The sequence below is a fragment of the Bos grunniens genome, chromosome 17 (assembly GCF_055505025.1).
Source record: "Bos grunniens cultivar Pamir isolate PY7600 chromosome 17, Bosgru_T2T1.0, whole genome shotgun sequence".
NCBI classification, from domain to species: Eukaryota; Metazoa; Chordata; class Mammalia; order Artiodactyla; family Bovidae; genus Bos; species Bos grunniens.
This window is the reverse complement of record NC_141181.1, coordinates 69,159,475-69,186,527: the sequence shown is the minus strand read 5'-3', so window position 1 is coordinate 69,186,527 and position 27,053 is coordinate 69,159,475. Positions and strand designations below refer to the sequence as shown.

Genomic DNA, 27,053 nt, shown 5'->3' with positions numbered 1-27,053 from the left:
CAGGCATCAGGTGCCCCTTCTGATTGCATGCGTGTCTGTCTGTCTGCCTGTCAGTCTGCAGGCCCCTTCTCCACACCCTCCAACACACGCATTAGGTCTCTTCCCAAGCCCTTGAGCAGAAGACAGGAGGCACAGTGTAGGGCAGCCTCTGCTTTCTCTGCTGCAGAAGCTCTTGAGCAAGGCAGATCAGCTGGAAGAAGGGGGTTGGCAAAGGAGACGGGGCGGAGCACAGGAACTGGCCGACTGTCCTTTGGGCAGAAGCCCAGGCCCCTGTCCCCACCTCCCACTTTTTTTTTTAACCCCAAGGCTGGTGTTGTGAATCAGCGAGTGTAATTGTGAAAGCTGGGCCTTTCAGTTAGGCTGTGAGACCTTGACCCTGCAGAGGATAGCCCTGGTCTCTTTAGCCATACCTCGCATCCACCCTGGGTTTCTGAACTACTTCAGTCTGAGGACAGGTGCCATTGCTTTGGCTTTTTAATGATTTCTTTAGGAGATCAAAAGTCAGATCTTCCCTGTCATTGGGATCAGTTAAAGGAGAAGAAAGAGGCTCCGAAGAGCCCGAGGGTAGACTGTGAAATGTGATCTATTTTGACGCTCTTAGAGCATCCCTGTTACTCAGGCCTCAGAGTGAGGAGGATCCTGAGACAGTGCCTTCCCCCATGCCTGGCACTCCGGGTGTGGTGGGCACCACCATATGGCCTGGGGATTGTGGGAGGAGGCCTACTCCCGACAACTGGGACACCTGCCTTCTGGTGGACTCGGCGCTGGGAGGTCACTGCAGGCAGAGGGGAGGGGCAGCTTCATTCTGTGAGGCTGAGGATGGTGTGAGGGAAGAATGCAATTCAAGGGATGGGAGAGGGTGGCGGGAGATGCCAGCAGAAGCCAGATCTTGCAGGCCCTTCGTGCCACAGTCAGGAGTTTGAACTTGACCTTGAGGATATTGCTAGGAAGGTTCAATGAGGAAGATCAGAGGAAGACAGCTCGGTCACTCACTCCCTGCTCGTCAGGAGCAGGAGGTGGGCGCAGATGGTCAGGGAGAACTTCCTTCACAGGCTGAGGGGTCAGCACCCATCTGGAGTGGGAGACACCAAGCAAGCTCCTGCCAGTAACACTTTCTGGAATCCCAGGACCAAGTGGCCTGCAGAAAAGCATTTAGAGAAAGTCCAGCCACCTAGTGACTCACTTACTCACCCAGCACCATATGGCCTCTGATCTCATTCATTTTCAAGCCCTCCAGGATGGGGTGAGGGCTGCAGGGTTATGTTGAAGGCAGCCAAGGACAGCCCTGCCCAAGGACGGAGGACACCTAGGACTCAGAACATCCTGACAGCCAGCCAGCCTTCGGTGCCAGGATCACAGTGGGATGAGGAAGCCAGGCCCCTTTTTGAGGCGGTGCCATTTTGCACGGTCCTGCCGCTCGCGAGCAGTGATCCTCTCCCCCTCCGTGTTGGGCAGCCGGAACACTTGGTTTCTGTCCCAGTGACCCTGTACTCTAACCACCACACTCACAGCAGCAGTAAACACTCGGGGCTTCCCTGGCGGCTCAATGGTAAAGGGTCCGCCAGCAACACGGGAGACAGGGGTTCGATCCCTGGGGCAGGAAGATCCCCTAGAGAAGGGAATGGCAACCCACTCCAGTATTCTTGCCTGGGAAATCCCATGGACAGAGGAGCCTGGAGGGCTACAGTCCATGGGATTGCATGACTGAGGGACTCAACAGCAATGCACACTTGGGGAGGGGCTTCGTTTTCTGGGAATAACTGCACGTGTGTGGTAAACCTCCCCCCAATGTCTTTGGCCAGCCTCTCTCTCACCGTGGAGAAGGGCTGTGTATGGCCAGCAGGTTCAAAAGCAGAGGGTGAGAGAATTTCTAGAGAATTTCTCCAGAATTGGCCTTGCAGGACCCCTGGACTGTAGCACCCAGGTTTCTTGGCCAAAGAGATCACGTCTCCTAGCTTTCCTGGATGACTCATTCCCATTTACAAAGCCAACACTGTCATACAAGGCATGGTGCCCAAGTGTGATCATTCCCCGGGGACGGCAGGGTGAGCTGGTTTGACCAGGGCGGGTGGGTCTTTTACGTAATTCACAGGGCAGAGGTGCTTAAAAGGTTAAATTGTACTGAGGCGAGGCCCTTCCCTCACCCTGGGGAAGTTTCTAGGCTGGGCCAGAACTCTGTGCCAGCAGGGCCCGGGGCCAGGACTGCTCTGGTGCAGGCAAGCTCAAGAGAGGGGCGAAAGGTCACAGAACATGCTGGCAGCCATGTGGAACTTGTCTTCCATCCTGTCCACCCCCACGTCTTTCCCCAATTCCTACCTTTCTTCCCTTTTCAGGGAACATCTTTATCCAGCAGCCAAGTTACTACAATGACCTGGACGAAACCATGCCCACCATCCTTCAGGTACCAGCTCTTCGCCCTGCCCTGGGGAGGGTGGGGGGATGGGGGAGGGTGGGGGAATGAGGGCAGGCAGGCCCTTCTCCTACCTGGAGATGTTGCTCTTCTTTCCTGCAAGAGTCTGGGAGAACTCTCCCCACCTCTCCACACCAGACACATCCTGAGACCATCGCTGTGTTCTACCCCTCACTTCATTCCTTCAAATTTGTCCTTTCCCCTCTTGAACAGGACTGAAATCTAAGGGCTGTCCAGCACTCATATGGAAGGAGCTTGGGGTGCATTCTGTGTTGTCTGTCAACAGCCATCTGCCCCTGAGGATACCCCTGTACGTTTCTCAAGTCTGAGCTCTAAAGCCTCATAGAATCATTTTTATGAAATAATGCTCATTGTAGAAACTTTGAAAATTCCAAAAAATAAATAAATAAGTAGAAGAAGAAGGTTAATCTTCCTCCGTAATCCCGCCACCAGGAGATAAGCATGTCCGACTCTTTGCAACACCATGGACTGTAGCCCACCAGGCTCAGACTCTGTCCATGGGATTTCCTAGGCAAGAATACTGGAGTGGGTTGCCATTTCCTCCTCCAGCTTAAACGTGGTGCAACCCACAATGGGCTCTGTTTTCGCCTCACTATTGATTTGTCTTTTGTTCAATACAGTTCCTATAAATCGCCTTGCCCTGGGCATCCAAAAATACACGTTGCTGACTGTATCTCTTAAATATCCATCCCCATACACTTGTCCAGCCGATCCGGGTCACATCCACGGGGTTTACATACATTTCGTCATTATCCTCACCACAGTCCTGCGGGAAGGACGTCCCCATGATTCCCTTTTGACACAAGTTCCATTCTGAGACGGTCACTGAGAAGGTCACTGTCTCACCTGATGTCCCAGGGGCACCAGCATATATCCTGAAGATTCCAAGGCAGTGCTGGCGTCACCAGTCTCTCACTGCAGGACGGGGGTCCCCGCTGCCGGTTCAATGGGATGTGAGAGAGTCACCTCTTGTGTTCACAGGTCTTCAGCAATATCCTCCAGCACTGTGGTCTGCGCGGGGACGGGGCCAGTGCCACACCCCAGAAGCTCGAGGAGAGAGGCCGGCTCACCCCCAGTGACATGCCTCTCCCGGTGAGCTTGGCCCTTCAGCCCGGCTTCTTTCTGGCCAAGAGAAGGCCTGGAGCTTCCCCGCTGCTCACAGCCCCTCACCCCACCCCGCAGGCGGGTCGTCCCGTCACACAGGCTTTAGGACATTTCAGCAGGCTTTCTTGCTTCATTTATGGAGTTGCGGAGGGAACAGCTTGGAGGTTTAGCCTTCGCTTAGTTCAGCTGGACGGGTTCCTGGGTGCATTACTCATGGGGCCATTCATTCATGGCACCAGCATGCCCCGAGGAGCCCCCAAGCACATGCCAGGCCCCCAGGCTGGGCTGTGAGGCCCAAGTGGTTACAGAAGCAGACGCCTGTGTTAGCACGGGAGTTAGAGCAGGGCCGAGGGTGCGGTGGGCTGCCCTCCTGAAGCTTGCGCGGTCGTGGGAAAGCAGGCCTTAAACAAGCGTTCCAGAAAAGGGCACAGTGAGTGCCGTGGGAACAGGGCATGTTGCCCCGTGAACCTCAGATAAGTTCCCTTATCTGTAAAGTGGAGATCTGACCTGCAGCCCAGCCTCTTGTTTGAGCTGTTGGGAGAATCAGGGAGCCCAACACGCTCTCCAGACCCGATGGCGCGTGGGGGCTGGGTGTCCTGGCCTCCCTGGGGTGTAATTTCTGTGTGGGACCTCCGGCACTGTTTTCAGATTCAGGGATGGGTTCTCCTTCAGCTTCAAAGAAAGAATCGTATTAACCTGGAGCGAGAGGTCACCCTAGACCTCCCTGGGCATGCGTCCTCTGGAGCTGCGGCAGGCAGACCTGAGGGGGACCCTGGGCTCTGTCCGCTTTGCCTCAGACCCTCTGCAGGGCTGTCCCTGGGGGAGACTAATGCGGTGTTTTTCCTCTGGCCTGACAGGAGTTAAAGGACGTCGTCCTCTACCTTTGTGACACTTGCACCACCCTCTGGGCCTTTCTGGACATCTTCCCTCTGGCTTGTCCGACCTTCCAGAAACACGACTTCTGTTACAGGTACAGCAGTTGCAGTTATTCACATCCACATTCAGCCAATATTTACTGGACGCTCAGAACCTGCCGGGCCCCCTCTTCCAGCACCCACCTGCGTGGAGGCTGCATTTGAGAATGACTTTTACTGGAGGGGCTAAGAGCAGGGTAGGGGAGGGAGAAAAACGCCATCCAAGGGCGGGGCAGTTTCCGTTCAGACCCAGTCTGCTGCAGAGCCCCCAGCATGGGTGGGCACGGGAGTGCCAGAGGCTGAGGAGGCTCAGGCTGCAGACTTCGGCCTCCAGTGTGGGGAGGCGCGCACGCAAGCAGAGGTGCGTCCACGTGGGGCCAGCTGGTGGGGCCGCACCAGGAATGCAGACGAGGGAGCACTGCTCTGTCTGGAGGAATAAGAGACTGTTTCAGGGTGACGCTTAGATGAGACCTTAAGAATGAACAGCAACCTGCCTGGCAGAGAAAGCCTGCGGTGGCCCAGATGATGTAGAAAGCTGTGCAGTGCAGTATGATGGGGGGTATGAGTGGGGGAGTGGGCTTGGGGAGCAGGCGACCACAAGAATCGGCCCCAGGGAAGTCAGACTTGCCGTGTGCTGTGTGTTGGCAGGGAGTGGGGCCTTTATCGTGGAGGCAGGAGGGACCCTGGAGGCTTCTATCCAAAGAAGTCATAGAAAGATCCTGCTGTGATGCAGAAAGACCAGGAGGGGGATACAGGGGAGGGAGAAAGACCCTCTTTGCCCACCTAGCCATGTGGGCATCCGTTCCTTGGGCAGTGAGAAAGGGGTGCCGGGACGGAAGCTGGTAACTGGCTTGTTGCCCGGCAACTGTGGGGGGTGGGGGCCTGTCCTGCTCTCAGTGGCCTCCAGCTGTTCTTGCCAGGCATCTCCCCCCGCCATTCTGGGAGCTATCCAACTCCATCCCCCCAGCCCTCTGTCCATTGGGTCATTTGCCCAGCTATTCCACAAAACATTTATCTAGCGCAGACACGTGCCAGAGATGGCAGCTGGCGCCCTGAGCCCACCGGGTCCCCTGAGCTCTTGAAAATCAGACGTGAGGATTGCTCAGCCTCCCGGAGAATGTTAGAAAAAAGCGCCAATCCACACTGTCCCCAGAAGAAAAGGGTGGGGACAGGACTTTTAAAAATGTTGTCACAATTTTTAAAAAGGTATTTACCTCATGGCAAACTGGAAACCTGGGAACTCCCCAGAGGTAGGAAATGAAAATCACTCTGAACAATCAGGCTGTTCTTAGGCTTATTTTCATTCACCATGAGCACTTTCCCATTTTGCGAAAGCATCTTCCCAAATGGGGCACAGATGGCCTTGGAAAGGGTCTCTGGAGATGGTGGGAGGGTCCTTGCCGGAAGAGCTGAGTTTCCCAAGAGGTACCTGGAAGGCATCACAATGGACATGAGTTTGAGTAAACTCCAGGAGACGGTGAAGGACAGGGGAGCCTGGTGTGCTGCAGTCCATGGGGTCACAAACAGTCAGACTCGACTTAGGCACTGAACAACAACCACCCCTGGAGCAGGGCTGCAGCTCCACCCACCTCAGGGTGAGGAGCAAGAAAGGAAAACACTTTTGACTGCGAGTGACCCTGCCTTTGGCAAGAGATGCTGCCTCAGACCCACAAATAGCCTGAGGCCGGCTCAGCCTGTTCCAACTGTGCTGGAGGCCAGGAAGGTGTGCTGAGCAAAGGCCTTGGTCCCCCCCATGGCTCCAGGCAAGGGGTTACCTCACCAGACACCCTCCAGCTAATCTCTCTGAGCAGCCTTCTCCACCTTCCTCTCTTTCTGTCCTTTAATTTTATGAACAAATAATATATTCACAGGGTGTATAAAACACACATTTGAAAAGTCTCCCTCTCCCCCTTCTCCACTTCTGTTCCTCACACACAACCATTGGGTTAGTTTTTTTGTGGAATTTTCCAAAGATATGCATGTAAATATGCACATATAAGCAAATAAACACATTATCTACCTCCCTCCTCTTTTTAGTATTTCATATACTGGCATATTGGGCATCCCAGGTGACTCAGTGGTAAAGAATCCACCTGCCAATGCTGGGAACTCAGGAGATGCGGGCTAAATCCCTGGGTCAGGGAGATCCCCTGGAGGAGGAAATGGCAATCCAGTCCAGCGTCTTGCCTGAAAAATCCCATGGACAGAGGAGCCTGGCAGGCTGCAGTTCCTGCAATTGCAAAGAGCTGGACATGACTGTGCAGGCATACGTGCTGGTACATTATGAATGCTATATGTGCTGTAGGCATTTTACTTTTAAATTTAATGCATATCTGTGCATGAACCACCTTCAGCCTTTGGTATCTCTGTGTAGAACTCCATTGTGGGGGACCCCAGACCCCAGAGATGGCACTTTAGGTTTTTTCCAACTGTTTGCTATTACCAAAAAAAAACATTGCCATGAAGGCTAACCGTGCACCTAGGTCATTGTGTACCTTTAGAACTATATCTGAGGAATAAATTCCTAGAAGTAGAATTGCAGGAACAGATGGTACATGCATTTGAAATTTTCACGGATTTCGCCAAATCACCCTCCATAGGGGCTGTTTCAATTTACCCTTTCACCAGCAGTGTATCATGGCAACGCCTGACTCTGAGCCAAACTGTCCTCTCTGTCTTCTGGGTGCCACGCTGTGGGCCTCAAAAGCCCCGCCTCTTTTGGCCTGCCTACCCACGTCTACGGACAGCCCCACACCAGGAAAAAGTTGCCAGGAGCCAGCGATCGACAGACGAATATTTACAGGGTACATTACATCTGCTGCTGCAGATTCAGCTCAGTCCTAGGAAATCAGCTGCTTTTCTGGCTTTGGGAACTTAAGATGTTCAGAGATAGACTCATGCCATGAAGAGAGGTAGCTGCATTTTAAGGTGTAAGAACAGCATCTTCTGAGTGCTGTGTGTCTGGTTCCAGAGAGGAATGGTCACAGGGTGAGCTTATGGTCAGGAAACATGTGGCTAGGATGGAGAGTTGGGTTTTGTGTGTTTTTTTTTATTGGAGTATAGTTGATTTACAGTGGTCTGTTAGTGTCAAGTGTACAGCAAAGTGAATCAGATATATATACACACACATACATATGTATACACACACACACACATATACATATACATATATATAGGCTTCCCTGGTGGCTCAGCAGGGAAGAATCTGCCTGCCAATGAAGGAGACACAAGTGGTTGGGAAGATTTCCTGGAGAAGGAAATTGCAACCCACTCCAGTATTCTTGCCTGGAAAATCCCATGGACAGAGGAGCCTGGCAGGCAATGGGCTGTGGGGTTGCAAAGAGTCGGACAACTTAGCAACTAAACAACAACAACAAAGTCTATGTGTGTCCATTCTTTTTCAGATTCTTTTCTCATCTAGGTTGTTACAGAACATTGGGTAGGGCTCCCTGTGCTGTCCAGTAGGTCATTATTAGTTACCTCTTTCACGTGTAATAGTATGTATATGTTAATCTCAATCTCCTAATTTAGGGGATGGAGAGTTTAAGTCTGAGTTGAGGACAGGTGGCTGTGAGGTTACTGAGGTGAGAAGCCAGCTTGGCTGGGCTGTACCGGGTACAGATGCACCAGAGAGAGGAGTTTCACTCTGATATCATAGGAGGTAGGGAGCTGCTGGCAGTTTCTGAGCAAGAAGAAAGTCACCTTGTACCTATTCCTCAAAGCTTGCTGCATCCTGGGTGGCCCGCTCATTGCTCTGTGAGAACGAGCCCCTCTGGATCTTGGATTCCCATCTGAGCAGGGGGCGAGCTCCAGGTCACTGCCCACCAGGCTATTCCTAGGACCAGCCACAGCGGAGCAATCCAGGCTGAGGGAGAAACTTGTCTTGGGGACAACCTGGCAGGAAGAAATGTGCCCTCCTGCTCCCTTGAGCGTGCTTTGATTTTTCTAAGTGTGAGATTTCTGAACTAATCCAGCCTTTTACCCTGTGTGTGTCATTGCAGGCTAGCTTCCTTTTACGAAATAGCCATTCCCGAACTGGAGTCTGCAATTAAGAAGAGGAGGCTTGAAGACAGCAAGTGAGGCGGGGACAAAACTGAGGGCTGTTGTGAGAGAGCCCCAGCCCACCCGTCCTGGGCATCGGCACCTGCTTCTCTATGTCAACGGTCAAGGGCCAGGGACGAGAGGCCCCGCAAATTCAGCTAGTGCTTCCCTCCCTACCTAGCAGCCTCCTGGCAGCAAGGAAGCCTTTCCCCCTCAGCTGTTGCTCCAGACTCTTATGAACCCGCTGGTTCCTGAGCCACCATCTGAGCTGACAGGTGGCCCTGGAACCAGCCAGCCTCTCAGAGCCTGTCGCCCTTTGCCAGCTGCTATCAGCAGCGAACTGAGGCTTTCTCAGCCCCTCCGGGATGGAGGGTGAGGTGGGGGGCACCTGCAAAGGCTGTGAAGAAGCTCCCCTGGCGCCTTTCTGCCTCTCAGATCTACTTTTCTTTCTGGCCTCTAAGGCTGCTAGGTGATCTGTGGCAGAGGCTCTCCCATTCCAAGAAGAAGCTACTGGAGATTCTCCACATCCTCCTGAATCAGACCTGCCTCCTCCCAGTCCTGGAAAACAGGTGGGCGTTTGGGATCCTCTGCCCACCCAGGCGGGAGAGCCCCCTCCCCAAGCCCCGCCGGGGTGCTGCCCTCATTGCACGGGGCTCCCTCCCCTGCCCCAGGGTTGCCCAGCAAAGATGGGAAACCGGGAAGAATGCCTCTTTCCTCGAGTGGCAGAGGGAGGCCGCAGAGGGGTGGGGCGGGTGGGGAAGGAGCCAAGCCTGTCTGGAGGGAGTGAGCTCATCCTCTTCTCTGTGTCCTGTTCCAGCTGTGACAACATTCAGGGCTTCATCGAAGACTTCCTTCAGATCTTCAGCTCCTTGCTGCAGGAGAAGAGGTGAGCTGGGAGTAGCAGCGGGAGGGGGCCCGGTCATCCCACCAGCCCCAGGAGAAGCCTTCCGTAATAGAGCCCCTGCCTTGTGCTCACCACGAGCTAAGCTTTTGGTGTTTGTGGTTGGGCAGCAGACACGGGGAGTGGCAAACCAGCCTGGTGTGCCCGCCACCCTCTAAGTCCCGCCCCCGCCTCACCACCCCTCTGACTCCCGCCCCCCTCCTGCCGCACCACCCTTCTGACTCCCGCTCCCCCACACCCCGCCGCACCACACCTCTGACTCCCGCCCCCCTCCAGGTTCCTGCGGGACTACGATGCACTCTTCCCCGTGGCCGATGATGTCAGCCTTCTGGAGCAGGCCTCCTCCGCCCTGTATCCTTCCACAGCGGCCCCCGGGGTGGGCCCGGCCCTGGGTCCTGGGTCCTGGGTCCTGGGTCCTGGGTCCTGACCAGATTGGACCCAGAGATGTGGAGGGACCGTTTAGCCCCAGAACACGTGGGAGCCAGCTTCCCCTGTTTTGGGAGGAGAAGACTGCTCTGATCCTCGGGGTACACATAGCCCTCCTTTCCCTGGTCTTTGCTGAGCGTCTGGGCCTGTGTGACCAAGAGGGACTCAGCCCTGCCCTCGGAGACCTCACGCAGGATGGGAGACAGATAAGCAAACAGGCAGCGAGAGTGTCACTCAGAGGCAGGGGAGTCAAGGGGAGGAGGGGGTGCCATACAGAAGTGAAACCCAGGTTGAGAGTAGTGCGAGGAATAGGAGATGGCCACGCCCTGAACTAAGTGTTCCCCGGGGCACAGTGTTGAGCCCACAGACGTTGTGTGCAGCCTGCAGGCGCTGAGGCGCAGGGGTCTGGTGGGGGCCGGGTTTGGCCGTGGCAGATGAGCCCTGGGGTGGCCCTTGCTGAGGAGTTTGGGGTGAGCCCTGCAGGTGCTGGGAGACCTGGAAGGATGTGAAGCGGGGGTTGACCTTGTCAGTCTCAGACTTCAGGTGGTGGGCGCTTGGGTTAGAAGCAGCCTGAGGGAGGGACTTGCCTGGTGGCCCAGTGGTTAAGACTCCGTGGTCCCAATGCAGGGGACCCAGGTTCGATCCCTGGTCAGGGAGCTAGATCCCACACACGGTAACTAAAGACCAAAGATCCCGAGTGCTGCAACTAAGACCTGGCAGAGCCTAATTAATTAATTAATTTTTTTTTTTTGAAGAAAGTAGAGTGAAAGAGTCTAGAGCAACTACCCAGCGTCTGACTTGGCAGCCCCCGGGGTACTGGAGAGGGACAAGGGGCCGGGAGGAATGGGCCTGCGGGCCATTTGGACGGCTGGGGTAGGTTGCTCAGTCCGGCCTCAGGGACACCCTGTGGGCCCCCAGCTTTTGCAGAAAGCCCACAACAGGTTGCACAGGATGCCTGGTGGCAGTGCCCCCGCCGGGCCCTCCTCCTGAGGGGTCCTTGTCCCAGGACCCCCGGCTGCCAGACCCTGGCCCTGCCCTTACGCAGAGTTGCTCTCTGCAGAGCGCGGGTACTGGCTTTTAAGGCTCGTGCAGCCATGGGCTGGCCCGTTTCCCCAGGCAGCCCAGGAGCCCGCAGTGCCCGTGGGGTGCAGCCCAGGTGGCCCCTGGCCTCAGCCATGCAGTGAGGGGTGGAGAGAGGGCTGTGAAGAGAGACTCCTTAACCCGTCCTCCCAGGGACGAGACACGGACCGCCTACATCCTCCAGGCGGTGGAGAGTGCCTGGGAAGGGGTGGACCGGAAGAAGGCCACGCGTGCCAGAGACTCGGCCACGGCCGAGAACCCTAACGGGGTCGGGGCGGAGGCAGAGGTGCTCAGCGGGCCGTCCTCACTCCCCCAGGAGGAGGAGGTGTGTGACGGATGGGACTGGCCGGGGCAGCGGGAGACCTCCCTTCTGTGTTCCCGCGAGGAAAAGGGTTTGTTTTGGGGTTGACAGCTTCTGAGCCGCCGGCCTGCTCCACGCTGCCCTTGGAGGGTTCTGAGCCGAGGGCGAGCTGGGCGGCCTGTGAGGTAGGCAAGGCGCTTAGCTGTCAGGTCCTCAGTTCCCCCCACAAGGTGAAGCACGGGAGCTTTTTCCACACGAGCTCTCCATCGGCGCGCACCTCTAAACAGGGGAAGCCGCTGAGCTGGTGCTGTCGCTCCGGACGTGGCCAGAACCCAGCATCGCCACCTCTGTGATCCTCCTGATTGGCCACTGACCCAGGGCTCTCTCCTCCGTGTCGGGAGGCAGCGTGACATGGGAATTAAGATGACACAGTCTCTGGGGTCAGGCCGCTCAGGGGTGTACCCTGATTCTGCCACCTGCCAGCTCTGAGCCCTTAGGCATGTCCCTCACGTGAGCCCTGGTTCCTCCCCTGTAAAGGGGGGGTGGCAGGGTCCCTGTCTCCACGTGGGTGCTCAGAGCTGCCACGAGGAGTGAGTGATCGGCCCCCATGCCCCGTTGCCAGACGCTGCTGTCCTTCTGTTAGGCCCCAGGCCCCGTGCCCACTGTCCCAGGCCCTTGGAGATTGGTGGTTCCCTCCCCACCACCTTTTCCCCATTTGGCTTCTTGCCTCAGACACAGAGGAGTTTTATTATTGTTTTTTTGATTTGTGAATTTCTTTAATTGAAAAGCTGAAAAAATTAACCCATTCCGAGCCAAAGGGGCACTTCTCCACATCAGCCAGCTCCAGCGGTTGCTGTTCCCCTCTGACCTCAGTCGTCAGGCTGTCAGAGGGGGAAAGGGGCTGGCTCCCAGAAGCCACGGCCGCTTGTGGACAGCCTCGTCCACACCAGGCTCTGTGCACTGCACTTTTTGTGTATCGTCTCTTTGAACCATTTGAAAACAACCCCGTGAAGTAGGTGTAGTCTGGGGGCTTTATGAGGAGGAAACTGAGGTTCAGAGAGGTTAAGTGCCCTGCCCAAGGTCACACAGCCAGAAGCAGCAGCTCAGCTGTTAAGCCGTATCTCACCCTTCACACAGAAGGACATGGAGGCTCAGAGAGACTTAAGAGACTTGGCTAAGGTCCCTCAGCCAGGAGGGGCAGGGCTGGGACTCAGACCAGGTCGCCTGACTCTGAGACCAGTGCTGTTTGGGGCTTGTCCCCAGCCCAGCCCAGGCATCCCCTCTGTCTCTTCCGCAGTGCCTGGGGGCAGCCGCAGCCCCGGGCCCCACTGTGTGCGGTGTGGAGCTGGACTCGCTCATCTCCCAAGTGAAGGACCTGCTGCCGGACCTCGGCGAGGGCTTCATCCTGGCCTGCCTGGAGCACTACAGCTACGACCCCGAGCAGGTGATCAACAACATCCTGGAAGGGCGGCTGGCCCCCACCCTCAGCCAACTGGACCGCGGCCTGGACAGGTAGGAGCAGTGGGTGGGAGGAAGCTCGCGGTGCCCAGACTGCCCCGGGGTCCTCGTCAGGGCCCTTCCCATCTCCTCTGCCTCCCACTCCTCTTTCTCATGTGTCCCGTACTTGGTACTTCCCCACAGTGGCAGTTCCCAGCCACGGAAGCTAACGTCCTCTTTGGGGAAACAGAAACCTCAGGCCCCCAGAGGTCCTCGCATGCCCCCTGCAGCGCAGAGTGGGCACCGCTGGGCCTCCCTGCTCCACCTCCTGGGAGATGGGGTGCGGGGGGCAACTGAGGGGTTACAGCCCTCTGAGCTCTGATGTTGCTGCCTGCCTGGTCACTGAGGGAGCACAGCCAAGCTTCTCACTTCCTTCATACCCACCCTTCTTTTCCTTTGTTTTTTGGGGCTTTTTTGACCGCAGCTTGCAGGATCTTGGTTCCCTGAGCAGGGATTGAACCAGGGCCCTCGGCAGTGAGAGTGTGGAGTCCCAACCCTTGGACTATCAGGGAATTCCCCCACACCCACCCTTCCTGAGTTGGGCCCACTGCTTCCCTAAAGCCCCCAGGGGCAACAGGAATGAGAGTAAATAGATGTTTCTTCCATGAATAAATGTTGTTTGTTGAATGAATGAGTGAATAACTTCCAGAACGAAGCTAGCTCTGCCTTTGAACCAACTCCTCAGCCTCCATGTGCCCATTTTACAGGTGAAGGCACCAAAGCAAAAAGAAAAAAACCGAGCTCAAGTGACCTCTGTCTTGCAGGGCTGTCGGGAACACACCTGTGTGAGTGGCACATGTGCAGGGCGGCCACCTCCCCAGGCCGGGGCAGGCTTGGGCAGGTTTTTAGCCTGTGTCCCAGGTGTGGCTGTTGCTGGGGAGCGGAGGCTCTCACGGACCGCACGTGGGAGCAGGAGCATCCCCCCGAAATGGATTTCTGTGCCACCCCCCAGACAGGTGAAGCCGGACCCGACGCCCCTGCTGACATCTCGTCACAACGTCTTCCAGAATGACGAGTTTGATGTGTTCAGCAGGGACTCGGTGGACCTGAGCCGGGTGCACAAGGGCAGGAGGTGAGTCCGGTGGGCCGTGGGGCCCCAGAAACCCCAACTCTGCAAGTGCAGAGAGGACGACAGAAACCCAGGGCCGTCATCTTGATGGAAGTGATCACAGAGCTTCCGCCTGGGGCTCCCCCATACCCCAGATCAGTATGCTCCCTGCAGCCGGGCTCCGGGCCTCTAACAGTCTGGCTTCAGGCTCCAACCCTGTGCGCAGAGTTAGTGAGTCCTCCTTGACAGCAAAAGGCCAGCAGAGCCAAACCAGCCCCTCTTCCCTTGTCCCATCTTTGGAGGAGTCCCCGGGTGGGAGAGCTGGTGAGTGCTCCTCAGCAGTGCTCCCTGACTGGCACCTCTCCACCCAGGGACACAACGGGAGAATGAAGGCCTCTGCCCAAATGAGTATATTACATTTGAAGGCCTTTCTACTTATTTTTGGTCTATGTCCTTCGTACTTGTTTGGCATTGAAAAGTCCATTCATGATTTATTCACTTATTCAACAAATATTTGCCCGGTGCTTCTAGGCCCTGGATTTATAAGGTGCTGGGGACATGGTGGGGGGTGGAACAGACACGGCCCCTGCCCACGTGGCGTTTGCACTGATCAGCTTGGCAAACAAGCCCCGTGAACTCACAGATTAAACAGATTCTCCAAGGTGGAGGCGTGCAGACTCCCAAGCCTCTAGTTGGGGCTTTAGTTAAGGCAGAAAGGCTTCTCGGAGACAATGCCTTGGGGCGGACGGTGGAAGGACGAGGGAGGGTCAGTTGTGCAGAGCGGGCAGGAGAAGCTTTCCAGGCGGACCGAACAGCAGGGTCGGTGGCCCCGAGGCCATGGGGAGCATGGCAAGGGTCCCCTTCACCAGTACAGTGTATGTTCTGGAAGGATCCCCTGGCTTTGGATTCGGGACCCCTTGGAGGGACTGAGAGTCAGCAGCCCCATGGCGTGGTGGCAGGATCAGATGCTGCCAGCCCAGTGCCAGCCCTGCAGTGTTAATGGAGCCATTTCATGGAATCTACAAAGCTGGGGGCCACTGGGCAAGTCCAGCGCGCCTTCTCCCTCATCACGTAGATGGAGGCAGTGAGGGGCAGAGAGGGGAGAGGGCCCTGCCCGATTCTTGGGACAGGAGCCCCAGTGCTAGAAGCACAAGCTGTTCCCTGCTCCCAGGACCGTCCAGCGCTGGTAGAGTGGCCGTCTGAGGGCTCGGGGACCTGGCACAGGGCAACTCTAAAGCCATCTGGCTGGCTGGACAGGAAGCTATTGCAGACTGCTTAGTCACGCACGTTGCGACATCCCCAGATCTGAGGCTGGCCGTGTTGTCCCGCCTCAGTGGCCGCCCTTCCAGGCCCTGCTGCAGGAGAGGGGCACACGGCGAGGGCTGTCCCCCTGCTCCAAGGGGTGCCCGGCTGCCCAGGCAGAAACCGCGGCAGACGTTTCCTGGCCTCGTGCTGGGCAGCCCAGGGGTTGGGGTTTACAGAGAGGCAGGGGCTCTGTTCATATGCGCGTTATTTATTTATCCACTCAGCAAATATTTATTAAGTGATTGACTATGGCCAGATCCTGTGCTCGACACACTGGGAGACACGGGGAACGGGGCACCCAGGCCTCGCCCTCCCACGGGGAACGGGGCACCCAGGCCTCGCCCTCCCACGGGGAACGGGGCACCCAGGCCTCGCCCTCCCACGGCACAGAGATGTTGGGAATGACTTAGACCATCAATCAAGATGCGACAGAGTGGAGAGGTGCTGGGAGGTGCACGTACAGGCCTCAGTGGGGTCACCCGTCCTGATGTGGGCAGGGCGGGGAGCTTAGGGCCTGGGCCCTGTCTTCACAGAACACGTGAGAAATCAAGCAGCACAAGGCAGATCACCCTCGAGTTAAAACGTATGTGCGTCGTTAAACCAGATACTTGAGCCCTAAATGGCTCAAGAAATGAGGAACTCTGTCCCCGTGTGGGACAGGTGGGCGCAGGGTAGGGCAGTTGAGCACAGCTGATCTGTGGTGCAGGCATGTCTTCAAGGCCGCATCTTGCTTTCTCGTGGCCCCTGGGTGGCCGCAGCATGACATCCAGAAATGACCAGGCCACCAGGAAGTCAGGGTCAAGTCTTTCTGCACCTCTCTTAGAGACCAGGAGACCTTTCCCAGTGGCCCCCCAAGCCTCCTCACATCTCACTGGGGAGCTGGGCTCCAGGGCTCCCGGAGAAGAGGGGAGAGGAAGGACCCGAGCAAAACGAGGAGCTGCTAGGAATGGGGGTGAGGTGAGGGGCTTGTTAGGTCGGCGCTAAGCACACGCGCTGCAGGTGTATCGTAGCTAGGGAAGGAGGCGGTGAGGGTAACGCAGGGCCCCCTGACTCCTTTCGACAGTGGTGCCCCAGAAGATAAGGCATTCTCTTTCAGATTAGTTCTGTTGCCAAAAATGCTTACGCACCCTGTGTGCCTCACTGGAGAGTCACAGAGCACATTAGCCCATTAAAGGCTCTGATAAGTCCTGTAGTCAGAGAGACTGGATTCCCTTTGTGAAGCTCAGCAGGTGCCAGGTCCCCTTCTGGGCATCGTCTGATTTCATCCTTGCATCATCCCTGGAGGCAAGATCAAGTCTCAGCAAGGATAAGGGGCCGGCCTGTGATCACACCGCTCAGGAAATAGCCAAGCAGACTTGAGTCAGGAGACCTATATTCTGGCCCCGGCTATGCTGGTGGAAGCTGTGTGACCTTGGGAGGGTTACTTGGCCTCTCTGGATCCCCTGATTCCTCCCCTGGAATAGGAGGGCTTTACTGCCTCTGCAGACCCTTTAGAAATTCAAAGGAGAGTGTCACCCCTCTAAGGGCCAATTTGAGGGCCAATCTTGAAGGACAGGCTGGAGGAGGTGAGGAGGAGAAAGGTGGTTGAGCCCCAGGGGAGCCCACATGTACCTGGACTTGAGGGAGGCAGAGGACGCGCCCTGCTCCAGACAGGCTCTGGCGCTCCCGCGGCTTGGCTGACCTGGCCCTCGGGTGTGTCTGCTCCTGGCTGCTTTTGCCCCTTTCTTTCTTTCCTTCCTTCTCTGGCTTCATATGAGGTCATGGGCCCAGAGCCTTCCTGGACGAGGTACCCTGGCCTTACCTGTGTCCTCTCCTAGGACCCAGCTGAGGCAGGGGCACTTTGCCAGCCTTCTCTGTGGTCCTGCCGGGGAGCCACATAACCAGAGGCCATGCAGCGTGAAAGAACCTCCCTCTGTCCGCACTGGGGACCGGGTGGACCGGGGGCCGTGGGATGGGGCAGAGAGAATGTGACAGTGCTCATTCAGCCTGGGTCCCCTGGCCCAGCACGGGGCCTGGCACCTGGCAGGACCTCAGGAAGCCTCTGTTGATTGAATGGGTGCGCTTTCACCTGAAGGCTCCACCTGAACGAGCTTGGCCCCTTCACTTCCTCTCTACCTCTCTCCTCTCCACCCCTCAGCTTGGCAGAGAGAGCGCCTGCTAAGGGCCGAGGCCACGGTCACAGGCTCCCTCTTCTGGCATGAGGTGAGATTCCTGTGGCCCGAGATGGTTCCCTGGTCCAGACCAAACATCTCCACATCAGGGAGCTTCCAAGACTCCTTCTCCAGCGCCTCCCCCGACCCCCCGACTCAGCCGCCTGCACCCCCATCCATTTGTACTTTCCTTGTGTTTCCAGGACGTATGTGCCTTCATCTAGCACACTTCTGCTCTTTGCCACTAGACTGAGTTCCATGAGGGCAAATCCAGATCTTACTCTTCTGAATCTCTCCCCAGCCCAGCTCATAGTAACCCCTTATTAAAAACCGTTGAAGGGGGCCTTCCCTGGTGGTCCAGTGGCTAAGACTCTGTGCTCCCAATGCAGGGGGCCTGGGTTCGATCCCTGGTCAGAGAACTAGATACCACATGTTGCAACTAAGACCCAGCGCAACCAAATAAAAACAAAAAACTAAAAAAAAGTTGAAGGAAGCAGGTCCTAACCCACTGTGCTGGCAGCCCCAGTTCTGATCTGCCCCAGGCTCCCAGGCCAGACACAGCTCGACAGACTCAGGTACCTGGCCCTCCCCGCACTAAAAGCCTGTTAATAGAAGATTTTTATGGACGCTGCGGGCTTTGTGCCTCTTCTTTTTTTTCCCCCCTACCCCTGATACATTCCAGAGGCCCAGTTTCACAGCTAAGCTGGATTTTCTTGCCTGGCACCTCATATTGATTTTCCCCTGCAGGGCTAGAAACTACACTGCACAGGCCTGTGTGTCCGACAAGCCAGGTTCTTCTACAGATTTGCAAAGCCTCGAGTCCAGAGTCCCGAGTCCCCGCGGCTGTGCTGCAGCTCGCTGTGTTCCCAAACACGTCCCTCCCCGCCCCCGGCTGGCCTCCCCTGTGACAGGACGGCAGTCAAACTTCCAGACTTTTCTCACCGTGCCATCTGACATGAGAGATTGAACCGCAGGCCAGACAGGGTCCCTGGGCTGAAAAGCGGGGTGAGAGGGAGGGGCTGGGGCTCCCCGAGCTGACTACGAAAGCCACCCGTGGGCTCTCTGTTTCTTCAGGTTTTGTTCCTTTGAAATGATTCCAGTGACCCCAGGCCCCTCTTCAGAGCAGCCCAGGTTGGGGGTGGGGCCCTACCAGCCCTCTGTCTCTATTCCTGTGCATAGATAAGGACGTCCTCGCAGGAGAGGACAGGTCTGGTCTGCCCTCTGCTTTTCACACAGATGAGATCACACTGTGTGTTTCTCTGCGCTTGCTTTTTTCCCCTGGAGGATGTCTTAGAATTCTGTCTCCATCAGCACAAATTGTCGCTCTTGAGAACTGCCACCCCGCGTCAGTGGCCCCTGTCCTTGGGCCATGATGGACATGAGTTGCTCTCGTTTTTCATTGTTACACACAGTGCTGAAAAGAAAATCTCCAATCAGACCTCTCTGCGCTGGGGGCCAACGTTTCTCCGGGGTGGACGCCTCGAAGGGGAGTCTCCCGGCTGAAAGGAGGGGACAGGTGTTACACTCTAACAGCTGCTCCTTGGGGAGGGGGGGCCTCGGAAGTGGCTGGACCTGGTGAGCCCCCCGCACCCCGTCGGTGCTTGATCTCAGTTTGCGGCGGCCAGAGGCGGGAGAAGTGAGCGGTGGTCTGTCTGGACCCTCGCGCTACGGCCCCCTCCCGCTGCCCTCGAAGCCTGATGGCTTTCCTTCGTGTCTCCCCGCTGTTCCCTCTCGACGTCAGGAAGGAAGAGAGCGCGCGGAGCCTGCTGAACGACAAGCGGGAGGTGCAGGCGCAGCGGCAGCGCTATGAGCAGTACAGCGTGGTGGTGGAGGAGGTGGGCGGGGCTGGCGAGGGGAAGGGGCGGGGCGGGCGGGGGGTAGGCGTCCCCGGCCGCCAGCCCGGGCCCCGCGGACCCACGCTTCGGCTGTCGCAGGTGCTGCTGCAGCCCGGGGAGGGCTCGCCCTACCGCGGGGACGACTACGAGGATGAGTACGACGACACATACGATGGCAACCAGGTGGGCGCCAACGATGCGGACTCGGATGACGAGCTCATCAGCCGCAGGTGAGGCTGTCGACGTCGGGGGTGTGGGCGGCCCTCCCCCAGCCTCTGGTTTATACAGATCTCGCGAGCAAGTCAGTGACCAAACCGGGGCCTGAACCCCAGCCTCCCGACTCCTGGTCCAGTGCTCCCTCCAGCCCCTAGCCAGCCCCCTGGCCGGTTGGTCCAGCCCACCCTGAGCGAGGAGCCATCAACTGGGTCTCGTGCAGTTTTCCATTTTTCTTCTTAACTGCAGAAAACTTTCCCCAGTGGGATCTTAGGGAGGTTCCCCAATTCCCCCAGTAAAGGCAGTGCCGCCCCGACGAGAGAGGACTGGAGACCACCCCTGCCCCAGGACTCAGCTCAGCCTCCCAGAAGCCCCCACCTCAGACCTTGGTACCCACACAGAGTCCAGGGGCGGGCGCAAAGCTGACTTCAGAAGCACTTTGGTTTCCAGTCCTGGTGGGCCCTCTCAGCAGGACCCCCTCCTCCCTTGGAGCCTCCACTCTCCGGGTTTAATCTAGTCTTTGATCTCCCTTTCTGTCTCAACCCTCAGGCCCTTCACCATCCCTCAGGTGCTGAGAACCAGAGTGCCCGGTGAAGGGCAGGAGGACGAGGAGGAAGAGGAGGAGGAGGCTACAGTTGAAGCCCCCAAGGTACCTGGTTGACAACTAGCAGGTGGAGGGGAGGGTACAGTTCTGAGGGGTGAGCCAGGGGCTGCGCCCCACTTCCCAGAGCCTGGCCCTGAGGCATCTTCAGCATCACTGCCCGGAAAGGGGGTCCCTTTGAGCCCAGGATGTCTGCTTGAAGAGCTGCCGGCTTAGAAGCCTCTTCCAAGGCCCCTCAAGGGCCCAGGGGAAGGATCAGAGGCCAGGCCTTTGAGCTGCTGGGTTCATTAGGCCCAGGAACCTGGGGGCCAGCCTCCATGCCCAGGTTGGCAGTTCTCGACATCAGAGAGGCGTTAGAGCCCAAGGTCATCTGTGATGATGGGTTTGAACATTTTCTGTTTTTTAGCCACTAAACTTTTTCTTCTACTGAAATCTTAATGCCTCATGGAAAACAGATGAGAGCCCCTGGATCCTTTCCTCCCCACCCCCACCACAGCATCCTCCCACCAGGGTGACAGGTTCAGTTGTGTCCAGGGCCGGGCCGCCAACGTCAGTGAGTGGCAGGGCCTGATGGACACTGAGGCCTGGGCCAGCAGGCACCCCTGCCCAGGGGCTCCTCGGCACGGCAGAGGCCTGGACCTCCCAGAGCTTTCCCTCTTTCCAGGCAAGGGGTTAGCTCAGGTTTTTATGTCAAATCCTGCCGTTTCCACAGGTTACTGATTCCCCTTGTTGTGTTGTGTTTTTGACACAGCCCAGGCCCCCACAGTCTGTCTGTGGTCCTTGGGTCCCGGTCTCCCCCAGCCTTGGTGCCAGCGAGGGGAAGCACCAGTGTCTGGGCAGCTCTGCTGGGTTCCAGGCTCCCCGTGGTCTCTAGAGGTCCCCCTCCTGGCCTCCCCCCTCACTCCCCCTTGTCATCATCCGGCTCCAGCTGTGACTACCCGTCAGCCACCTCTGCCGCGAATGGGCACGAGGAAGGCCAAGGGTCAGAGGAGGGGGCTTCAGGTGGAGACCTTGGACCAGAACAACCAGCCAGGTTCTGGGGCATTGCCCTGCTGCGCTGTGGCTGCCCCCCGGCTCCTGGCATGGGGGGCATCTCCAAGATGGGGCCAGATACAGCCCAGCTTCGGGAAAGGGGGCAGCTCGTGATCTTTTCTCCCTTCTTCTCCACAGCCCGACCACTTTGTGCAGGACCCTGCAGTGCTACGGGAGAAAGCGGAAGCCAGACGTGTGGCCTTCCTGGCCAGGAAGGGGTGAGCGCTTACAGCGCCATTGTCAATGGGCAGGAGAAGCCCCAGCCCACCACCCAGGAAGCCCACACACACCCCCCAAGTGCTTTACATGTGTTAACATGTTGCTCTGGCCACAGATCTAGGAAGTAGCTAGTCTTGTCATTGTCCTTATTTTATAGATGAAGGAACTGAGGCCCAGACGTGTTAAATAATTTGCCAAAGGTCACACAGCCAGTGGGTGGCAGACTCCATTTCTCCTCCGACCTCAAGCTGGCACGGGGGTGTCCTGGCCCAAGCTTGGTGTCTGTTCCTGGGGATCTCGGAGGAAGGCAGCGGGCTCTTCCCCTTCTGGTCAGGGCCACCTCCTCTGGCTGATGGATTCTTCTGGGGGCGGGTTGTTCCTCCCCCAGGTACCGGCATGACAGCTCCACAGTGGTGGCCGGCAGCCCCCGGGGCCATGGGCAGAGCCGAGAGACCATGCAGGAACGCAGGAAGAAGGAAGCCAGCAAGGCCACCCGAGCCAACCACAACCGGAGGACCATGGCTGACCGCAAGAGAAGCAAAGGCATGATTCCATCGTGAGACTGCTGCGCCGGGACCAGCGGGAGGTCCGGGCCTCCTCGCCAGTCGGCCCCCTGCCAGGGCCCCAAGTTCTAGTCTACCCCTCGACAGCCTCAGCTTCGCAGCCCCTGAGAAGGCCACCTCATTCGTCATCCACCAGCCAGCCGTGAGCGCCTTCCTGCAGAACACACAGTGCCTTAGCCCGCGGCCGAAGAACCGCGAGGCCAGCGAGCAGGTGAAGGGACGGGAACAGAGCCCCAGGGCCAGCCTCCCAAACCTTGTGCAGCCAGATACCACCTCGCTTTCTCCCGGACAGTGGGAAGCTTGTATATTCACAAACAGAAAACAAAAAAGGCCCTTGAATAAAATTTTTGACCCTTTCAAGAAAGGATCCGTGCCCGGCCTGTAACCTCTTCCCCTCCCCGCCCCTGCCCCCCACCCAGCCCCGCCGTCCTAGTCCAGTGATGGCCGCCATCAGGAGAGGAAGAGGGCAGGACGGTGCTCTGTTCATCAGTCTTTCGTGCTTGCCTCCCACTTTAAGCCCTCCTGATCTTGCTCTACCTTGCTGTGTGGCCAGAGACCATCACCCCGCTCTCTGAGCCTCCACTCCCTGCCTGTGGAAGGAGGGGCCAGCATGAGGCCCTGCTGTCCAGCCCTTACCGTGACCTCACCAGCCCCCGCAGCCGCCGCCCTAGGGAGTGGGCAGGTGCAGTTTCCAGTCCCATAGTGCCAGGGAGGGCGGCCGGGCACTGAGACGTAAAGGTGGCTGCCCAGGCCACAGCCGGGAGGTGGGCGACCAGGGACTGGACACGCAGGCTGAGCCCTGGCCTTCATGGGGTCCTTGGTCCCAACAGGGGTGTTTTCTCCATCTCACAGCCTCCCACGGCCGGCCGGCCAGTGGCCACACCAGAGCCAGAACTCAGTGGCTCTTGGTCACATATACATTCCATTAAATCTTCCGAAATCAAGGGATCACAAACAGGAAGAAACAAGTGATAATGCCACTACCGAGCCCTGTTGCACTGAAGCAAGTGGGCCTCAGGCCTTGTTCCTCAAAAGACCCCCCACAGCCAGGGCCAACCAGCTCCCAGCATGGCCGTGGCTGCCAGACTTCCCAATTCCTGGGCCACCCAGAATGTGGCTGATCGGTGACGGATCAGCAGCGGGGCATTTGCTGGGCTGAGCCCCCGCATTTGGCCTGGCCCGGAGTCTGTCGGCGGAAGCCAGGGCCCCTGCCCAGCTGGACCTTGACAAATCACCGCAGATGCTGGTGCCATTTATTTGCACATGGTTGGGATGAGCGTCTGAAGCAGCGAGGCAGACAGGCACTTGACGCATTGGTTTTGCTAGGCCGGCCCACACAAGTGGAAATCAATAGCAATTCCTCTGTGGCGCCAGTTCTCTCACCGTGTTTGAGACGCAGAGCAGATACGGGGGTGGGGGTGTGCTCCCCTCGAAATGTCAAGTTAGCTGAGATCAGGCCCCGGGTCAGCCGTCCTGACAGGCAGAGGGAAGACTCTGTTTCCTCCTGGAGGCATTTCCCAGCGACCCAGATCAGGGTCAGGCCCATTTTTTTTTCTCTCTCTCTCTCAACTGCTCAAGCCCATCTCTTGGCCCTGGAGGTGGGGCAGGGGGCTCCCTGGCCATACCTGCCTCACTGTTTACACAAACCCTCACACCTGCACGTGATCATCTCCTCCTGACCACCTGGAGTTCAGGCTTCACGTTAGCATCCTGGTGTAAAGGACATGAGAAGACAGAGATCACTTTTGAAATTTTCCAGAATGAAGTTCCAGGTCCAACTTTGTCTCCCTGGAGGCATCACTTCATGGTGATTTTCCATTTCAGACCACGAGGGCCCCTTCAGGGGGTGCTTCAAAAGAAAACCACTCAGGGGTCACCAGATGGAGAAGGAAATGGCAACCCACTCCAGTATTCTTGCCTGGAAAACTCCATGGACAGAGGAGCCTGGCTGGCTGCAGTCCATGGGGTTACATGACTGAGCATGTGTGCATGAGGGTGGAGGGTGATGGGTTGGTAGCAATAAACTGGTAGAACTAAAAAAAAAAAAAGAAAAGCACTCAGGGGTCACCAGAATAGTGCTGGTAGGCATACCCCTTCACCTCTTGGGGACTCAGTTTTCCTGTCTATAAAGTGGGTACATTGGACCAGATGAATGGTTTCCATTTGGTGCCAATTAGATCCTCCGAGAAAGCCCCAGGGTGTAAGACGGGCAACGTTATAAATGAAGTGGGGTCTGGAACCCTGCCCACCCGCCCAATGGCTCTGCCACCCCCATGACTGCTCCGAAGCAGGAATCTTGTAAGTGCCCTCTCTGTCCCCTGGCAGAGAACTCCACCATCACAGGCATCTCCCAGGAAGCTTTTAAGACCTTGTGCCTCCAAAAGGACTGAAGACCGGAGAGTCTGTGTTTCTAGTCCACGAGGGGCAGCGATGGTGGACGTGTTAGTTTGAACAAGTACACCTGTGCTTCTGTGAGGTGGGTGGGCAGAGCCTGTCATTGTGGGTAAAAAGGCGGGGCTCAGGAGTCCTAGTAAGTTGCCCAGAGCCCATGTCAAGACAACAGTAGAGCTTGAACGCAGATCCTATCTGAGTGGCCCCCTGATTCGTCCAGGCACAGGCTGGAAGAGTTAAATGCTTGGCAAGAACCCGCCTGTCCCGGCCACACCAGAAGCTTGGGTTAAATAACACAGGGAGAGAACAAACAAAAGTTAAGCCCACCAAAAATGCAGGGGGCTGTTGGGTAGCCCTTAAACATGATGTCAGTGAACACTTAGCGGCAACATGAGAAACCAAAAATGCAAGTTTTTTTTTTTAAGAATAAATTTAAGGGACTTGCCTGGCAGTCCAATGGTTAAGACCATGTTTCCAGTACAGAGGGCGGGTGTTTAATCCCTCGTCAGGGAACTAAGAGCCCACATGCCAAGCAGCAAGGCCAAGTAAAATTTTAAAAAAAATTGAAAGCAGACTACATGATAATACACTGTGATTGTGAAAATGTTAGAAAAAAGGTTTTTTGTTTTTTGTTTTTTTGCATTTTTCCAAGTCTGGAAGGGAATGTACATAATGAGAAATGATGATAAGAGCATGGATGATGGTGGTGATGAAACCACAATTATTCGTTTTTAGAATAAAAAGCGCTTACTGTGTACTTACCTTGGCCAGAGTCTCTGCTTGGCTCATTTTTGCTTAATCCTCACCCAGTAGGTACAGATGAGGAGACTGAGGAACCGAGCGGGTAGGTGGCCTGCCTGAGGCCACACGTTTAGCAAATGACCAAGAGAGGCTTTGGTCTCAGAAGTGTCCCCTAAAGCCGACTCTTAACCCTGAAGTCTCCTGCCATCCCTCTTCCCTCCACCCCCGAATGCTTGTACTACCTTTCTTACAAAGTAAAAAATACAAGTCCAACAGCTGCAGAACACGAGGACAGGAGATGCCGTTTCATCAGGCCAGGCTGACAGGACCCCGATCGATCGTGTGTGTGTAGGACCGTTTGCCACTGTGTCCCCAGAGCTCAGGCGCTCTGTTCCATTTCTTCACTTTCTATTTTTCTATTTTCAAATTCATGTATCCTTTCAACTCTGTGTGTCCAGCCTTGCCGTTCAGCCTACTGAATGGTTCTTCGTTTTTGCACTGAGACTCTCTCCAGGGGAAGTGAGGGAAAGGCTGGAGGCTAAGATGGGAATGCAGAGGCTGGGGGGCATGGAGGCCCTGGAGGGGGCCAAGAGGCAGGAAAGTCAAGGATCAGGGTGAAAGTGGGAGGGGATGGGGGCGAGGGAATGCCAGGTCAGGCTGCAGCCTCGAGGTCAAGCAGGCTAAGGGAGTGGGGCTCACTGCCCAGCTTTGCCAGGAAGTGATGGAGAAATAGCCACTGGGAAGCATGGGACATGAGGAAGAGGAGGCAGGAGAGTAGAAAGAAAGAAAGTGAAGTCGCTCAGTCGTGTTGAACTCTTTGCGAGCCCATGGACTGGAACCTACCAGCCTCCTCCGTCCATGGGATTTTTCAGGCAAGAGTACTGGAATGAGTTGCCATTTCCTTCTCCAGGAGATCTTCCTGACCCAAGGATTGAACCCGGGTCTCCCACATTGTAGGCAGACACTTTACCATCTGAGCCACCAGGTAGGCAGGAGAGTGAGCCCATGTAAACGGCACTTGAGGGACCTTCGTCATGGTCCTGTGGCTAAGACTCCTCGCTCCCAATGCTGGGGGCTTGGGTTCAATCCCCGATTGGGGAATCTAGATCCCATATACCGCAACTAAGAGCTTACATGCTGCAACTAAAGATCCCACGTACAGCAACTAAGACCTGCACAGCCAAAGAAATAAATATTAAAAAAAAAATTTTTTTAAGGAATGACATCAAAGAGAAGGAAGCGAGGGCTCAGCAGTGAGGAAGGCGTATTAGGACTTAGAGTGTGTTTATGGGGTCTTTAGAAGGAGCCAGGGTGGCTGGTCCTCAGGGAAGGGAAGCAGGGAGCCAGGGCCCCCCTGGAGCTCTCAGAGCAGCCCAGTAGAACCAGGGACAACCTGGCACCAATTCTTATCTAGATCTCCGTGCTGGGACAGCAGGGAGGGGCCTTGGCTGTGGTCAGAAGCTCTTGCTATTCCACTGGCTGAACCAAGGTAAAAAAATCCATCTAAAGTTTACCATCTCCAGCCCTACGTGTGTGTGTGTGTGTGAGAGAGAGAGAGAGAGAGACAGAGAGAGAGACAGAGAGAGAGAGATGGGGGCTGGGGACATCTTAAAATGAGCGTTAAATTCCAACTTCACATCGTAAGAGAAATTCTCTTCCAGCAGTCGATAATCAACAGAATTTTACACAGAATGGCAGAACTCAGGGAGCCTTAAAGGGCGCAGAGTCCAGAGTTTTTCAACCTATTTAAAACCCCCAACTTGCCCCAATCTCAGGCCCCTGGGATTTTGGATTCCAGCTCCTCCCCTGGGGATGGGGAGGTGTACCCTGTTCAAGAGTTTACTAGGCTTCCATGGGTCTCTCCCAGTCCTGGAGGTGGTATGGAGCTTTCTTTCAGTCGACTTGGTCTGAATTATAAAAACAAGAGGTTCTTCATTCTAGCTCTCCAAAGATGAATTTGTGACAGAATATGCTTTTTCTGGCTGCATGATCCCACCCTCCGCCACCTGACATGTCCCTTAAGTGCTCTGCCATCCCAAGCGGTAACTATGGTTTTCTCCTGTTTAAAGTGGTTTCCATAGAAGAGCCTGGCAGAAAAAGAGCCTCCAATGGGACGAGCACCCATCATTCCTGTGCACTTAGGAATTTTATTTACAGAGATCACATGCAGGCGCCCACCCTGTCTCCCATCTGGTCTACTCAGCGTTCCTTCACATAGACACCCCCAGGCCTTATTTGTCCACCCTTTTTATTGTTACTT

General features: G+C 56.3%; 1 protein-coding gene across 21 annotated transcripts in view; it reads left to right on the top strand.

Annotated features, from left to right (window-relative positions):
- ASCC2 (activating signal cointegrator 1 complex subunit 2) overlaps nucleotides 1–22,025 on the top strand; it is a 35,913-nt gene extending 13,888 nt beyond the window's left edge. For 7 of the 21 annotated variants that reach the window (XM_086348644.1, XM_086348643.1, XM_086348645.1 and 4 more), the window contains 16 exons: nucleotides 2,334–2,401; nucleotides 3,413–3,523; nucleotides 4,393–4,505; nucleotides 8,451–8,525; nucleotides 8,952–9,059; nucleotides 9,308–9,376; nucleotides 9,668–9,742; nucleotides 11,051–11,222; nucleotides 12,496–12,710; nucleotides 13,460–13,480; nucleotides 13,648–13,767; nucleotides 18,940–19,033; nucleotides 19,133–19,263; nucleotides 19,796–19,895; nucleotides 21,018–21,097; nucleotides 21,487–22,025. In XM_086348644.1, coding sequence (XP_086204770.1) covers nucleotides 2,334–2,401; nucleotides 3,413–3,523; nucleotides 4,393–4,505; nucleotides 8,451–8,525; nucleotides 8,952–9,059; nucleotides 9,308–9,376; nucleotides 9,668–9,742; nucleotides 11,051–11,222; nucleotides 12,496–12,710; nucleotides 13,460–13,480; nucleotides 13,648–13,767; nucleotides 18,940–19,033; nucleotides 19,133–19,263; nucleotides 19,796–19,895; nucleotides 21,018–21,097; nucleotides 21,487–21,658 — 1,724 coding nt within the window. In that variant the 3' untranslated portion in view covers nucleotides 21,659–22,025. Of the gene's footprint in view, nucleotides 1–2,333; nucleotides 2,402–3,412; nucleotides 3,524–4,392; nucleotides 4,506–8,450; nucleotides 8,526–8,951; nucleotides 9,060–9,307; nucleotides 9,377–9,667; nucleotides 9,743–11,050; nucleotides 11,223–12,495; nucleotides 12,711–13,402; nucleotides 13,481–13,647; nucleotides 13,768–17,185; nucleotides 17,682–17,945; nucleotides 18,654–18,939; nucleotides 19,034–19,132; nucleotides 19,264–19,795; nucleotides 19,896–21,017; nucleotides 21,098–21,486 lie in introns of those variants that run through there. The other 14 variants (XM_086348649.1, XM_086348648.1, XM_086348650.1 and 11 more) reach the window with 6 other exon arrangements.
- Nucleotides 22,026–27,053: the final 5,028 nt, after the last annotated feature.